This window comes from Pempheris klunzingeri, chromosome 8 (genome assembly GCF_042242105.1).
Source record: "Pempheris klunzingeri isolate RE-2024b chromosome 8, fPemKlu1.hap1, whole genome shotgun sequence".
Classification (NCBI taxonomy): domain Eukaryota; kingdom Metazoa; phylum Chordata; class Actinopteri; order Acropomatiformes; family Pempheridae; genus Pempheris; species Pempheris klunzingeri.
Genome location: NC_092019.1, coordinates 12,273,350 through 12,290,103, shown reverse-complemented (window position 1 = coordinate 12,290,103; position 16,754 = coordinate 12,273,350). Strand labels below are relative to the sequence as shown.

At 40.0% G+C, this 16,754-nt stretch overlaps 1 protein-coding gene across 1 annotated transcript in view; it reads left to right on the top strand.

The window, feature by feature from the left end:
* The window catches only part of col14a1a (collagen, type XIV, alpha 1a), a 128,767-nt gene that overhangs the window by 59,717 nt on the left and 52,296 nt on the right, over nt 1–16,754 (top strand). The window contains exons 23-27 of the mRNA XM_070834822.1: nt 1,180–1,296; nt 5,865–6,011; nt 7,681–7,755; nt 10,132–10,271; nt 12,776–12,899. Coding sequence (XP_070690923.1) covers nt 1,180–1,296; nt 5,865–6,011; nt 7,681–7,755; nt 10,132–10,271; nt 12,776–12,899 — 603 coding nt within the window. The remainder of the gene's footprint in view (nt 1–1,179; nt 1,297–5,864; nt 6,012–7,680; nt 7,756–10,131; nt 10,272–12,775; nt 12,900–16,754) is intronic.

The following is a 16,754-nucleotide window of genomic DNA, read 5'->3' as shown; positions in this document are numbered from 1 at the left end:
CTGATTTATAGCGTGATAAAACAAAGATTCCTCCAAAATCCTCTGTAAAAACCTTTGGCTCAAATATGCCAACAAAATGAAACAAGAATTTAAAATTTCCAAGATTTCTGTTCTGAAAGTATGTGTAAATTTGATGCATATTCAATAAGATAATGACTAATTTGCATTTTTAAACATAACATTTCAGAAACTTGCATTACAACAAATAATTGTGTTAAAGTAAGTCATCAGTTAGACAAGTTTCATGGTGATATCTGTTTTGTTTTTTTACCCTAGTAGTGCCCTTCTTAACACAGTTTATTGTATGTGCACATGTGCACACGCATATGCTATATATACATGATTACAAATGTTCATATTAACGTGTTCACTTGTGCATCTATGCGCACTGGTATGCATTTTGTATGTCTTTGTGTATGAGTTTGTGTGTATCTTTGCATATTATTGAGTGCAATGACGGCCTGTCACATGCATTATTCACTAGTATTTAAAATAAGGCACCTGCCATATGGTCCCAGCATAAATATCCATTTACTGGTGCAAGAGCCAAGTTTATTTTATACCATCAGCAAATTCTGTTAACAAGGGAGAGAGAATGAGAGAAAGAGAAAGAGAGGGAAAACGAAGAGAGAGCGGCTCCTGGGAGGTCTGCTTGCCTATGGTACACTGGAATCTCACCAAACGAGCTTCAGATATTTAAATTGCTTGTGGTGTTTTGCATTTTGCTGTATCATGACTCATTGTTTCTCCACAACACAGATAAACACCAAGCCTGGCTAATTTTGTTACGTGCTGATTTGTCCTAGCATATACCTAACTGAATGTTGTGACTGGAACTATCAGTATAGATAACCCTTTAAACCCTTTAAAGCTCAGAGGGGCTTTTACACTACATTTCACATTATTGTCAGTATGACCATGCTTGGAAGGTGCATACTACATAACAATTGTACTCTTCGAGGCATATTTCACATTCATTAAGTAGTTCACTTAATGATGAATCTCTGCAAAAAGAGTATCCTTAACGGATATATTTTGGTGCAGACTTAGTAGCCCACATGATCCCTGGCATAAAGATATTTGGATTGGATTTGATGGATTTTTTCATCAGTGTTCAATCAGTAAGTTGAAAATAGATGTCAAATGGATCTCTCTGTTGTTTTTTTTCTCTGTCTCCAGTGTTCTTGGGTGTTTCTGGCTTGTCAACCTACCAGGTTCGTCCCAACAGCATGTGTGTCCAGTGGCAGCCTCTCTTACATGCCACCTTGTACAGAGTGTCCATACAGTCTACACTCAGTAAGTATTTTCTGTTATGAGAGTCCACGACAGTGTTTGGATGAATGTTTATCATTGTGCATGTGTGTGTGCCAGTCCTCATCTCTGTTCTCAAACCTCTTGATTTTGTGCTTTCATTAGTTTTCCCTTTGACACCAGACAGGCAGCTCAGTCCGAGCAATAACTCAATCGACATATCTGGTCAGAATTCAAATTAGGTGTAACTTTCATGTTGCTGGAAAGTGGTGCGATCACACCTTAACATCTCCAGACAGTTTAATTCAGTGAAAGCTTTGAGAAACAAGCAGTAGTGCTCGCACACACGAACAGACACCAACTCACCAACGTTTCGGTGTGCACCTTCAGTCATCCCAACATGTTTCAGTGCTCCACGTTGTGAGAAAACACAGATTTTGCCAGCTAAGTGACTGGAATGCAATTCAGTCAGTAAATCAAACGTTTTACTGGACTTGTGACGCTTGGTGAAGTGGCAGGATTGAAGTCCAAATTCTGCACATGTTTCCTTATAGATTTACAGTCTGTTCTCGTGAAAATGTCTCCTCTGTTTGTTATTAACACAAAGACGAGTCATCTCAGGACTCTCCCAGTAGGTGTGTGTGATGGTTTCGCATGTGTTGGTTACATGTACCTTTCACAGTCATCTGGATTCATATTAATTCAAGCCTCTGAGGAAATAAGTGTTATATATTTCTGTCATTTCCACATGGCAGTGGTTTGCATTGTAAAAGATATTCATAAATCTCTCTGTTTGCGTAAAGGAAGGGAGGTATGATATATGATATGAACACCATCTCTCCAATAAATGACATGGAAGGAGAAGGCTTTGAGAATTGCTCATGTTATCACATCAGAAAGAAAACAAAGAAGCTGTTAAATGCACTGCTCGGTTAAGAAATGGGGAGAAAGGGAGACAGAGGAAGAGAAGAAAGTAAGGAGCTCTTAAAAAGGAAAGAAATGAACTCCAAAACCAAAATCTGTTTTAAGCAAATCAATCAGCAAAAGAAACAAATCTAAATCTTTCCTTTGTTAAATTTAGCCCCTTATGTTCCCATTGAATCATGTGTCTGAAATGTGAAAACCTTAATAAAACCATTATCCTGTCGACAAGAGAGTACTTTGGAGCTCGTCCACTCACAGCGAACAACTTCAGGATCAAGTTTTATTTTCATTTGTCCTCAGAGGGCAGTTGCTTGTGCAGCACGCATTAATCTGAAATCTACAATAAAAACACAGTTATAACAGTGACAAAGAGAAATACAGATATTTTTCATCATTATGTTTATTAAGCATTATGCAAACACCTGTAGCAAATATCATAGACTCCTGGTTGTCTTTAACAAAGTAAGGTTTTACTTGGTCTATGAACCCGTTGACATCTCTATTTCTGCTCATTCTTTTCATTATTTATCTGTCCATGAGAAAACCTTTTGTCTAAATTTATTTTCTAAATGTCAGCATATTTTTAAAGGTCAAGTAGGAAGCAGAACCAGACGCAGTTGCAATGGGTTTTCACTTCCACAAACACCTCTGAGATGATAATGAGAAAAGATGCACGGGCACATCGCAATACAGGATGTTCTGCTCTCAATTGATATTAAAAACTTTACTATTTTTGCATCAATGTTTACTCGATGAGCCCTTTGTCATTAATTTCAGTGATATCTCAGTGTTGGTGCAGACAGATCATGTTACAAACAGCTCTGGAAAAAAAACGGATGATGTTGCAGAAAATGGTTTGGCTTCATTTATTCTGCAGCACAATAAAATGTCATGCAGTGTACTTAGTAAAGTCTGAAAGTTGTACTGTACAAATGGTATTTTGCCTAGAGTTGGTTAAAATTACAACTGTAGGCCATCTCTCACGAAAAGAGCCTTCTTCTAACCTCTCTGTTCCCTAAATTTAGTCTTTACTCCTAAAAAGAAACGAGTTAATCTGGGATTAGTTGTTTTCTTTCAGAGACTTTGATCACAAGATTCTCTAATGACACTATAATGTCTGTGTGCTAACATAAAACAGGCAACAGCCAAGAAGTGATTTGATAGCTTACTCTGGGAGATTACTGCAACCATGAAATAGTTACAGGACCTAGTAAGGTCATCATAAAACAAAATATTGGGTTAATTAGTCAAATTCAGAGGTAGACACAGTGTTTCCCCTATACAGTAATTCTTTACTAACAGTGGTGCGTGCGAGTCATTTTGGGAAGTCCACATCTCTGTCTTAGTTTTCGTTTATATGGCTAGCTGCAGAGCTAAAACTAAATAAGTCTAAATGTTATAGCTGTAGCTTTTTGTCTCTTTTGGGTTTTTGGACACATTTGGTGTCTTTTCATTTTAGCAGGGGGGGAGGATTTCTTGCTGAAGTGTCCCGCCGTTGCTGAATGACTTGGAGGAAATACTGAGACTTTTCTTTTTTGGCAGCAGGTTCGCTATTTCCCACTGCTTTCAGGCTCTCTGATAAGCTAAGCTATTTATCTTGTGGCTCTAACTTCCTGTAGTGTACAGATATAAGAGTGGTATCGATCTTCTCATCTAACGTTAGACAAAAAAAGCAAATCTTTCCCAAAATGTCAAACTATTCCCCTAGAAACGCATTTCCAGGGTTTTCTCTTTTGTACCACAGAAGACGACATACTACAGCTGAACAAGGTCACATGCTGAAATGATCCCTGCGTGTGACATCACAAGTGGGGCCAAAACTAAACAGAGCATTTTCACACACATTTACTGAAAGATGGAGAAAAAGAGAGAGGATGGTCTTTGCTCATAGTTTGTGGACACACTGGAGACACATATTTCTGTTAAAAAGACATTAAAAAGTACATTTTGCTTTAATTTCATATACTTGTATACTTTGTTTAATCCATTAAAGCATTTATTCATAGTCTCTTTTGCTTCTATCAGACTGTGTAAACTTATCAAACACTAACCAAGACATTAAAGTCTCAGACATTTTGACTTGTCATAGCAGGAAGCACACTGGTGTGAGTAATAGCATTAACAATGGCTCTGTTCCACTTAGGCAGCATGCATAAAATTGGGTAATGACAGTGTCACACCTGAATTGAATGGAGCCATTATTAACATGATTAGTTGCACGTGTTTGGCAAGTCAACTCTGTCTCTGTGAGGAAGGCCTATCAAATGTTAGCTCTGTTTTAAAACTTGAGAGCCCCAGTAGGTGGTTTGAGGTTAGTGTTGATTAAACTAAATGGGAAGCTGGAATCGGCTGGTCGATGTAGAGGTTGGAGACTTGAATAAAACTGCTTTGGCTCAAAGGAACGTGCACAGTGAGTGTGTACACTTTTCACTGCTTTTTACTGTCGGGAAAAAGACACCAAAAAAAAGAAGGAGGATGTCTCTCTTCCACCTTCCCTCCCTCCCATACTTTCCTATTTATCTCCGTCTCTCCCTCTCTTCTGCCTGAGCAGCGACTGGATAGTCTAGCTGGAGTTTAGAGATTTGGTTTAATCCACGCAGAGCCAACCAGCTGCTTAAACACCTTCTCAGATGAAAAGTGCAGCCTCTCGGTGACAGCTGTTTCCCCAAACTTTATTATCTATGGCTCTTTCCTGTGTAGAGGAGGAGCTAATTTGTCACTCTCCAAGATGAGAGACACATTAGGAAATAGAATTAGACTAATGAAACTGACAAATAGCAGCTATTAGTGCATGTGTATTTGCACTCCCAGTATCCAGTTTGTCCCTCTCTTGCTGCCAACTTAAATTCTAATTATTTTTTTTTAATCCTGTGATGGTGTCCCACCATAGCATAGCAAAGTAAACAAGTTTTTGCAGTCAGCAATCCAAAGGAAATTGACAAGGGAAGAGGGTACAAATCATAAATGCGATACTTTTCATTTTTCAAGGGATGTAATGGTGTTTTCCTACAGTGATTTTAGACTGCAGAATAGTCAAGATAACTTACAATTTGGAGAAATAAATGAGTAAAGCTGCATATTCTTCAGTCTGTCACCTTGCTTATTTTTTTAACTTGTTATATTCATCTGTGATAAATCTGCCAGAGATTGAATGAGTTTGTTGTGAAACTTTAGGATAAATAAAGTCAACAAAACATGAAGCTTCACCAAAGTGAGCTGAAACTTCATAATGTTAACCATAAATCCCCCAATCTGTCATCCTAAAATATAGTATTAATATTATTCTTGTTGTTAGTGGTAAAGTGAAATTATTTATACATGTTGCAGATACTCATAAAGCTGAAGGCAAGATTTTCTCTGAATTTCCAGATGACCTGAGCAGGTCTTTGCAAGGTAGTGAATGATGGCTACTTCTGTGCTCCAGCATTTAGCCTTTATTGTACCCTTGAGCAAGGCACTTTGCCTCCTGACTGTTTTTATAACACTGCTCATTATCCAACTCTGAAAAAAAGAGATTAGTAGCTCTCAGGCTTAAATTTAATGCAGAGCAAGGCTGGAAATGTGCTCTGCAAATACAGCAAATTTGAAGAAAGAGCATTAGATGGATTTCAGTTTGTTTGGATTGTCTTACTGTTGATCTGAGCATCTTTCCTTGCAAGTCACTCTTTGATTTGTTGTTTTTCTTGCAGATGGTCAAAAGCAAGAAGTGAGCCTGGGAGGAGGTACCTCCCGACAGTGCTTCTATGACCTCACTCCCAGCAGCCAATACCAGATCAGCGTTCACACGCAGATGCAGGAAATGGAGGGACCTTCTGTCTCCATCACTGACATGACGCGTAGGTTGCTGATGATTTTGTTTTGTACACGTGTGTGTGATTATGGTCTAATGTACGCATTTGCTCACAGGAAAAAAAACAGAAAAGTCCATTTGCATTTTAAAGGAGTTTAATTGACACTCACCCATTTTTCTCCCATCTTTACTTCCATTTCTTCGCTGTCACACCTTACTTGGTTCTTTCTCAGTTTTCTCCCCTTAACCTAATTTTCCCTAATGAATCCTTCCAATCTTTCTTTATACCTATTTTTCTCGATCTGTCTGCCCCCTCAAGCCACCTTCTTCAATGTATCTGTCTCACCTCAGAAATCTTCTCCCTCGAGCTTTCTTTACTGTGGTCGGTCTCTGTCTTTTCCTCCCTGAGAGGATTGAGGCTGCTGTTGCAGTTCATTGGTCAGCTGAGGAGCTGAGGTGAACTGCACAGCTCCAGGGACCGGCAGGGCTCAGCTCACATAGGATTATAGATACATGGATAGGTATGGTCTCTGATACACACACAGGAACACACACATGCGCAGATTCGCCGACTAATTATGTTGTTGAGCTGCAGATTTTGAGTAAACCGCTGTGATTAAATTCAACAAGAAGCTCTACAATTTGATTTTAGCAGCAGTTTAAAGTTCACAGACAAGTGAAGAAAAAGTAGATGTATGCATTATGAAAAATAGTCCTTTTAGAGAGCTACATTATTATATTACAGTATTGATAATGATTACTGATTTATTAACATGTAACCATGATTTGTATGTTGTAGCTGGAGGGGGTGGAGCTAATTTTAGCTATTTTATGCACTGTTAGATGTAACATAATATATTGTTACAGTTTATTCTATAACGATGCATTATTTCAATCATTGCTCAGAGATGCATTCAAGTTGTCTGTCTTTTATAAATATTTTTTGGAGGGTAGCAGGATAGTAAAGATAGGAAACAGCAGATAGAGAGACATCAACAATTGTAATGAGGTGGTCCTCTACAGCGTTTATACTTTACATTTTCTTCAATCTCACACTAACAAATATGCTCTAACAGCAAAATTCATGATTGAATCAAACACAGTATTTGCTTATTATTACTAAGAAAATTATTTTATCTTCTTTCGTGAGCCTATATGCCACTTCTGTGGACAGTAGGCGATGTTGCCAAGATGATTTACTTGCTGTACCTCTGGTTTGACAGAGCCCACTGCTCTCCGAGAAGTAATTGGCTTGGCACTGAGGCATACCTTAACCTGGGGCTGTTTTGACTCTTAAAAAAACAGCCTCTGGTCAGAAAAAAAGTGCTTTTGCTGTTTCCAACTTATGGAAGGAAGGGAAAAGAGATGTACAGATAGAAAGTAGAAAGATAAAGTCTGATGGCTGCAGCTCAGTGATGGAAAGAAAGATAGACAGAGCAAATCACAGCAGCTGGATTGCTTGTGCACACACAGGTTGTAAATACAGATTGTACTAGAAATCTTTTCTCTGTAACGGCCCAGAACTCAGCTGTCGGAGGACAGACAAGGATTAGGAAACTTTCAGCCTAAAAATACTGCTGCCTCTTTGTGCCAGCTTATTGACTGTGTGTGTGTGTTTGGCAGATAAACCCGATGATGGTACCACTTGTCACTGCCATCATGATCGATGACCTTGTCTTGTTTCCCTCTGTGTGTCTTCATGTGTGTGTGTCCAGTACCAGCACCCACTCAAGCTCCAACTGAACCCCCCACCACAGAGCCCCCTCCCACTGTCCCACCCGCTAAAGAAGGTGAGCAAGAAGCCAAACACAAAAACCCACACATGCATCCGTATTATTCTTCTTATGTTGTAATCTTCAGAGTAACTGTAACCGTAGTCACCTGATGCCACAGTTTATCAGTTCTTGAAATGCATTTTTTGTTAAATTATACAAAGCTATGCAGGCAAACCATTACACTCAGTATACACCAGCTATGATATGTATCAAAAACAGACAACTTGCAGCAAGATGGCAAGACTTTTGAAACAGGAAACAAAAAGGTGATATAAGTATTAGGACACTCTGTGCTCTTAAAACAACTGTGAACTGTGTTGAGACTCAAAACAGTAAGAGTGACCTGGAAGGAAATTATGGATTTAACAAAATTAGGGTGGGTAAACTTAAGGTAAGTAAAAAGGAAAACACTTGAATGTCCTATACAGGAAGGCTACGAGACATTCATCATATTCTACAAGGCCTTTATTGTGTGAGCTATACACAGGCTACTGTGGGCCACAGCCTATTCCAAAATAAAGAAATGCTACTCCAATCCTGGTTTATTAGCTTATTACCTCGGGCTCAGCAGATCATGACCCCCACCCAGCGTCTGCTTCAGTACAGTTTCTACTTAGTCCCAAAACACCGGAGCAGTCAGTCCATCTGCCAATCACAAACAGCAGACACTGGCCCCAACATGCAGGGTGTGCCTGTGATTGACAGGTCACATGCCATAATATAAATACACTATGTGCATGTTGGCTAGTCCTCCTAAACCTCAAGGAAGCTGTAATGTTAACAGTAACATGGTATTTCTAATTCTTATTTCTTATTCTTAAAACTTACAATATAAAATATTATATGGATTGTCAGCGACCTTTGTCACATTTCATACCCTTCTCTCTTTCTCCCCCATTTTTCTGCCTGCTTCTATACTGTAACTATCCAATAAAGGCAGAAAATGCAAAAAAATATGCTGTAGAAAATCCAAACTTTGATCATAACATCATGGCGAAACATTACCCTTTACTTTTGTTACATTTATTAACTGTAATTTAAGCTGGAACAGTAAATGAGTCATGAAATAAGACATAAAATATCCTCACTGTAGAGGATTTTTGCGAAATGCTCTGACAAGCCTAGAAAAATTAGGAACAAAAGGGAGTAAATTCATAGTCCGACCCTCCACCTCCTACCCAGACGATCCTCCTCCTCTGTTCCTGTCTGATGCGCTCAGGTAAAAGAGCACCGCACACTACATGAACCGACACACCTGCTGAGCCCGTCTGTAAGGATTTCTATCTAACTTTCTGACCTTTGTCAGGCCTATGCCTCTGTCAGTAATGACGAGCAACCTTTACTCAGGACAGAGAAAGCAAAGGTGCATGTGTGTCTGTAAGTGGAGGAGAGACGAACAATAACAACAAGAAGAAGAAGAGAAATAAAATGATCTGCGGGATGAGAATAACAGGCAGCAAACGGAAAGAGAGCAGAGGAGGAGACGAGAGGAGAGACAAATGGGGGGTGAAAGGCACAGACAAAGAAGTGAGAAAAGACATTCAGTATAAAAATAAAGTTGGGGAAAAACTGACAGCGATGAGTGTTCAGGACCGATAACACACACACATACAGAGAGAATATCAGCAATATCAACATATCTTTTATCTGAATCAGCCACATAAAATCAAAACATTCTCCAGCTGACCTTTAACTTGACATTTCTGAGGAGAGCTTCACTCAACATATTCTGTAAAAATTTCAGATTGTAGCACTTCTCTAAACAGTAACACCAGGATTTTTGCATTGTTTCACTTTTTGTCTTATTTCTCTCTCCTCTCCTCTCCTCTCCTCTCCTCTCCTCTCCTCTCCTCTCCTCTCCTCTTTCTCTTTCTCTTTCTCTTTCTCTTTCTCTTTCTCTTTCTGGTTGAGATTTTATTTCTCTGCTTTTATGGAGATTGACATGGTCATGAAAAGGGTTTGGAATTTAGTGAATAACCTGAGTTTGAAAACTTGTTAAAACCACAAAACAACTTTTACGGCAGCAAAGATAAGGCTACTGGGAGTCATTTACTGGGAGAAACCTGAGAAGAATAAAAGAAGTGCACTGCTGAACCAAGAATATGAATGAGCAGCTTATAGAAGGAGAACAAAATACACACACTGTGAAAACTGTGCGTTATACCTTTAATCTTATAAACTCTACAGTGTGGTATTAAATCTGAGGACCCTTTGTATGTATACCCTTTCAAAGGGGATGTATATTTGCCTTGCTACATACTATCCATATTTACTAAGAGTCTGAATAGATTAGGTTGATATTCAAGTTATGGTTTGTCCTCCGTTGACCTTCACTCTGTATGAAATGACTTTTTGAAATGCATCTGTATATCTCTCCTTCCTGCTGTCCAGTGTGTAAGGAGGCCAAAGCTGACCTGGCATTCCTGGTCGACGGTTCCTGGTCCATCGGAGACGACAATTTCTTGAAGATCACACGCTTCCTCTACAGCACCATGGGATCGCTGGATCTGATTGGACCAGACGGCACCCAGGTCAGTCACGTAACCACATCCGCACCCTGGTCATTTAACCTCAGGGAGAATATGTAATCTCAAAAGAAGAACTCAACAATGAAAAAGTAAAGAAATAATGAAGCTTTACTTGCATGCCTGCACTGTGCCTCCCTTTTCCCAACTGCGTCAGTACGTGGGGAATTAGAAATGTTCAGCCTTGACCATCGAGGTCTGAATAATGTTACAGTGAGTCTCCTGGGTGTGCTGGTATTCACATTTATGGCTGCTAGTGGTTCTTATGTCTAGTCAAAATGTCTGTGTCTAGTGAAAATTACTGTACTGACAGTTTACACAGTATCATAAGTTAACCAGCAGAAATACAAATGTGCCTAAGGCTTTTAATCTTTGCTCACTCGCTTTCTAATTTATTCTCTTTGTTATAGCATTTTGCTCCTGAAAAATGCATGCTCATAGGGAAGGGAATGTAAAGCAGATGTTGGGGAATTAGCCAAAAGTAGCCACAGTGAAAGCCATAAAAATGACGAAATAAAGAAATTACATATCATAGTGTAATTTGTGGGTTAAGGGGGTTCACAGAGAGAAAATGTTGTTATAATACATGTTTGTTCATTTTCAAATACGCATTTGTGGGATAATCTGCCTTAAAAATAAATATTACAAAGCTCTGTGGGCTTTACCGGAGTTTGTAATATTTCAGTCGTCATGTTTTGCGAGCACAGCACAGCGTCAAATATACAATAAAATTCACTGCTATCCCACATGCAACCCAACTACCTCATCCTTTGCCCTCCTCTTTCATATACAATACCTCAACCTGTTTCACCTTCCACTAGTCTGTTAAAGAAAGAGAGCAAAAATATTTTAATTTAGACTTTCATTCCGTAGATAATGGAATAATGGAGACAGGATGCTGTACATCCATAATAACTTGATGGAGAGTGATTTAACGTAATGGCTGACTCTCTCAACGTCTGCAGCTTGCTTTGTATAGCTGGCTATATTTTCCTTCTTTCCTTTGTCATTGTTACATTTCAGACAGCAATATAAATTATGGACATAAGAGACATACGATCGTGAACAGTCCGAGTTTGCTCTTCGTCCTCGGATCATTTATTGTTTGATGAAGGCTGCTGCTGTTGGCAATAAATATTTTTTGGAGCAGAATTTCAAACAGTTTTCTTTTGCTGTTCCCCCGACAAATCAGCATGACCACAGTCTTGTATGTATAGAAAAGTAGACAAAAATTAGGAACTTTACTTTCTGGAAAGACAGTATTCAATTAACTCACTTTTAAGCCACTGTGCCAGAAAACATTACGTTTATGGCAGGAACACTGGTCTAAGTCAAGATGCATAAAGCTGAAATAAAGATGGTTCAAGCATCAACTGATACACTATCAACTTGTTTCTTGGTGTAAAATCCACAGTGATCAGGTCTTTGAGCAGTGAGTATTACCATCTCCAGTGTGTTTCTCATGTATCAGATTCAGCAAAAGGAAGACCAGGCGCCAACTTGGGCCAGTAGTTTTCTACTGTCATTATGAACTAACTTCTTTGTGCTTCTTGCCCACCCCTCCCCACCTCCACTGTGTCAGCAGAGCTCAGCTAGTTCATTTGTCACACTGCAGAGGTGCTTGCTAAACCTTTTTCTTTCATTTGTGTAATGTCGGCTGTTAAACAGTTTGCTACCTTCTGTGTGCCCCATCACCCTCTGGCAGCAGGCTACCGAGAGCAAAGCACTGGCTGTAATGTGAGAGTCTTGGCTGTACAGTAAAGAGAGAGCTGGCTGGTAAATGTAGGCCTCGCTGAGCCAACAACAGCACCATTAGCAGTCTGGAGGTAATGATAGTTGTTCCCCCCACTTAGAATAAGCCAATTAGATTGATTATAGCTCCGGTTTGGGACTTTGGACATATATATATTTCTGTGAATTTTCACCTAGAGACCCTTTTGACATCATGAGTTTTTAGGTCATGTGCTTAGTGTGAAAAATATTGAGACCACCTGCACTGACCAAGTGACAAAAGTTTAAATCTGTGACCTGTTACTGCTTTCACCCATTAAACCTTTAACTTAATGTCATATTTTGGCTCCTTGTGTGTCATGTACAGTTTACTTTGCACAGTATTCGCTTTGTGAGGCTGCCCAATTTGTGTTAATACAGTATTTCTCTCCGTAAACTAAGGCAGCATCTGTTTAATACTGTTGTTGCAGAATAAATGCAGAAATTGTAGGTGACAATAAGAAGCTCTCAGGTTTTTTTGGACTCAAAGCACAGACATTTGGCTTCATTGCACTCACATAATGCCCCATGAGCTGCTTGGAGTAATTTGGCTGATTATTGATTAGTATTGTGACATGAGCAGATGATGATTTCATTTTTGTGTAAGCTATTCCTTTATGACAAGTTTAAAACACCAGGGCTCCAAGAGATGGAAATTTAAGTTTGTATTATTTGATCTGACATGTGATCTGGAGTTATTTCACTTATCTGTCTGTCTGTCTGTCTCCGCCTCGCTGCAGGTGGCCATTGCTCAGTTCAGTGATGACGCTCGGACTGAATTCCAGCTAAGTTCCCATGGCAACAAGGAAGCGCTGTTGGAGGCTATTCAGAGGATCAGATACAAGGGAGGAAACACCAAGACAGGTCAGAGCAGTGTATTAGTAGGATTATTGTAGGAGTACATGCAGGGGTAAATTCAGGTGTCAGTTTAAAACCTCAGTCAAAATTTACCTCAACCCAATCTCACCCCAAGGTCCATTAGTTACAGTTCTGGAGCTTTCAGTCGTATTACACAGTCTTTCCCTGCAGATAGAGTGTACCCATTTGTCTGGGATTTGTAGATGTTAAAATTTCCACTTTTCAGAGCATTTTAAGCACTTTTCCTCCATGTTCGCTTGAGATTTAAGTTCATTCTTAATCTTGGAAGCAACAGTTCTCACCACATGGCCCATTAGTAGCTGATCTGGCGCTCTCCGTGATTTGCGCAAATGTTGGACATCTACAATTCCATAACAACCGTGCAAACTCCATTTGTTGATGAAGATCGTGTGATAAAAATCCGAACTCCAGCTGCTGTTTCCAAAGTCAAGAATATACTTGAAACCTCAGCTCACCAGAACCAATCGTGATAAACACATTTGAAGACAGCATGTTTTGAAATTTGGTATATATCTCCATGAAGAACAACTTCAGGATACTTGGAACTATCACATACTACAGAGAGGAGACTCTTTAATGTAGGATGCATAACAAGCAGTTTGGGGTTGTGAATCTGTTGTAATGCTCATGTGGAAGCATCCAGCTGTACTCGTACACACACAAGGTGAATACGGTGTGTTAATGCGGCTTTACAGGTAACGCTGGCTGCTCAGTGGACTTAAACTCTCCCAAAGTCCGGGTCATGGCTTAGTGCCTGTTCGGAGTAATTGTGTCCTTCAGCTTTCCTATCGGCTCCAGGGCTGATGGTGCTATCATCTCCCCACTTATCCCTTCCTCCCCCTTCTTACTCCTCTCTCTCTTCTTTCCTGCCCTAAATCTCCTCTGCTGTCTTGCCAACCCCCTACTGTCCTCTCCTCCTTCACTTTGTTGTTGTTGCCTCTTTGTTTTCATTTCAGAGTGTCCTCTCTTCTCTCTTTTTTTTTTTCATTGTTTTCTCGCTCTTCCTCTCAGCATTCCTCCCTTTTGTACCCTATTTTTCATCTTGTATTCTCATATCTTCAACTGCCTCCTCCCCCTCCACTCCACTACTCTCTCTTCTTCCTCATCCCTTCTTCTTTCCTAAGCTCTCTCTTGTGTCCTTTGTTTTTTCCATCCCCCCCAGCCATAGACTTTACACACCTACATCTACGGTGCTGCCTCATAGGTGGAAACAGGTGGTATTTAGCTGACAGGGCAGTGTGTGTATGTGTGCTTGTGGTCAACAGAACAGAAAATAAACCACGAAATTTCATCTTCCCCACACAGAGTGAAAGAGGAGGCAGTCAGTTCTTAAAAGGTTAGGCTAAAGCTCGCAGACCCAGAATTTCTCCTTTTCCCTCTCTTCCTATCTCTTTGTCTCTCACCCACTCACTTGTACACACACACCGCGCACGTACAAACACCACCTCAGCTTAGAATTAATCTTCCTCAATAGCTCAAACATAATGCCTATTCTTCAGGCTGTCCTTATTTCCACTAGAGAAACCTACACAGCTTACTGTATATGCATATTTTTGGATTATGTTTTAGTTCATATGATAGCGCCTTTATTTTACATATTTATTGAAAGAAAACATAAAAAAATAGTATTTATTTTTGAATAGATCAGTGCTTTTCACAACATTATTTCCTGTTCTGTTTAATGAAGCTTTTTTGTGCTTCAGTGTTTATATTTTCCACTCCTTTGTGAGTCTTGACACTAATATGGTACTAAACTATACAAACACACATATACTCAGCTATATAATCTTGGAGACTGTGCCTAGAGCTCCTTGCTTACATCTTCTCTCCTTCGGTCCATTAAGAGAGGTTGATCTGTAGTTTCTCTGGCTTTCAGGACCGAAGCTTGCATTACAACCCTTTTTCGCACTCCAAACCCAAACTATTCCCTCTTTTCATTCTTAAACCTCAGAGACCCCGTCAGGGCCCCTCACTGTGTATAAATCCCCCAAAGCTCTCAAAGAAAGGACTGTAGCTTTCTGCCTCTTTAACCCTGAACCTCTGGCACATACATCTGTGTGGATACAACTGCTAACCAACAAGAAACCCCACCGCTTTAATGCCTTTTTTATGCTTTTACTTTACGTGCCTAGCTTACTTCATATCCTCTGTCCTGTCACCCTTGGGTCAAGCAAACATATTGGAAATACATTTAAAAATGTACTCAAAACTATGCATTCCATGATTATTTTTTTTCTTCCTAATGAGATTGGACAGTAGATTCGGTTTCTGAATCATGCTCATCTGTATTGATAAATGTTATTCAAACCTGCTTATTTTAGGAAGCTATCTGCATCACATTTGCTCACAGTGTCACCCCTGGGAGCTGCCCACCAACCCCCGACTGTGGTGGACAGTCAACAACAAAGCGCTACTATAAGCGCTGAAGGGATGAGCACTTTGCTCGATGGCACTGCGGAGGTTCAAACGAGGAGGGACAGCTTCTTATTCACCTTCTGAGACAGCTTTGAGTCATAAGCTTTTTCTCTATACTTATTTTATAAACAATATGTAAATTATCCTGCATTCCTTAAGACTTTACAGGCTGTTTTTTTCCACCGTCAGTACCCTCTCGTATCGGTGTGAGGGAAGAGCATGTTGAGCATTCAGAGTGTTGAAGCTGATATTCTGGGATTTGGCTTTTCACTATGCATTTATTCATTAAGGTATTAGTGAGCCTCTGACTGCCTTGGTGAATGACTGAATTAATGTAGCTGCAGCTGTAATGGTCTTTATCCCTGTACATATACTGTAGTGTATATAGTGTATGAGTGAGTGTGTGCGTGTCTTTTAGGACTGATTTCCATGCTCTACATGATTAATTGTGCTAATCCCCAACTCTGGTCATACAGTATCTTCAGTATTCAGAAGTGTGCTTTCAGTATTAGATCAGTCAAGACATGATTGGCCTTATTCTATGATTTTACTCTGGCAGTCAGTCTGACCTCTTTAGCTGTAGTAATGCAGCTCAATGAGACCCTCACTCTATTTCCAAGGTTTATGAGTTCAGGAACAAGCATATGAACGGCCCATGAGCCGGTTTCACTGACTGTAAAAGCCTCTGAAGCCCATTCCAAATTCATTGTGTATTTTCAATAATTCATTTGATTATTTGAATTTTTTTTTTAAATCATTCTTAGGAACTTGCTGTAACCTTTCAAAGATTAGAGGATTTTATAGTTCTCGCTGTTCATAATAACCCAGAGTTGGTATTACCAGTCATTCAAATTTCACCTTCAGCCACAAAAGTACATAGAGAAAAATTCTTCTACTTCATTAAATTGCACTGAGGCTTTGGATGCTAAAACAGGAGAGATGATTTCAAGTTTTTACTATCTTTTTCCCTTCTGAAGTGACAGCGACAAAACTGGTAAACTGTTGCCAGATAGGAGGCCAAATCCAAACGACTACTACACACACACACACACACACACACACACACACACACACACACAAAGTGATGGATCAGTGATTGATAATGGGCTTTTGAAGCCAAGATCCACTGACACGTCTCTGTTTTGTTTTTGTTTTTTTGCACCTGCCTTTCTCCACCTGACCCCTTCTCACCCTCCTTCTTACCCTCACCCCCCCACTCCCTCTGTGCCCTCCCACCGGCCCTCCCCCATCTTCTTCCACCACCCACCCAGCACCTCGTCCATCTCATCCCCCCCTTCCCTCTGCTCTGTCCTGTGTCTCACTTCATGCCTGGCTAGCTGCTGTAATTCCAGTCTTGCCCAGCGTGATCTGAGGACAGTGTAGAAACAGATGTATCACTGGCAGATATCTGACAGCACAACACTT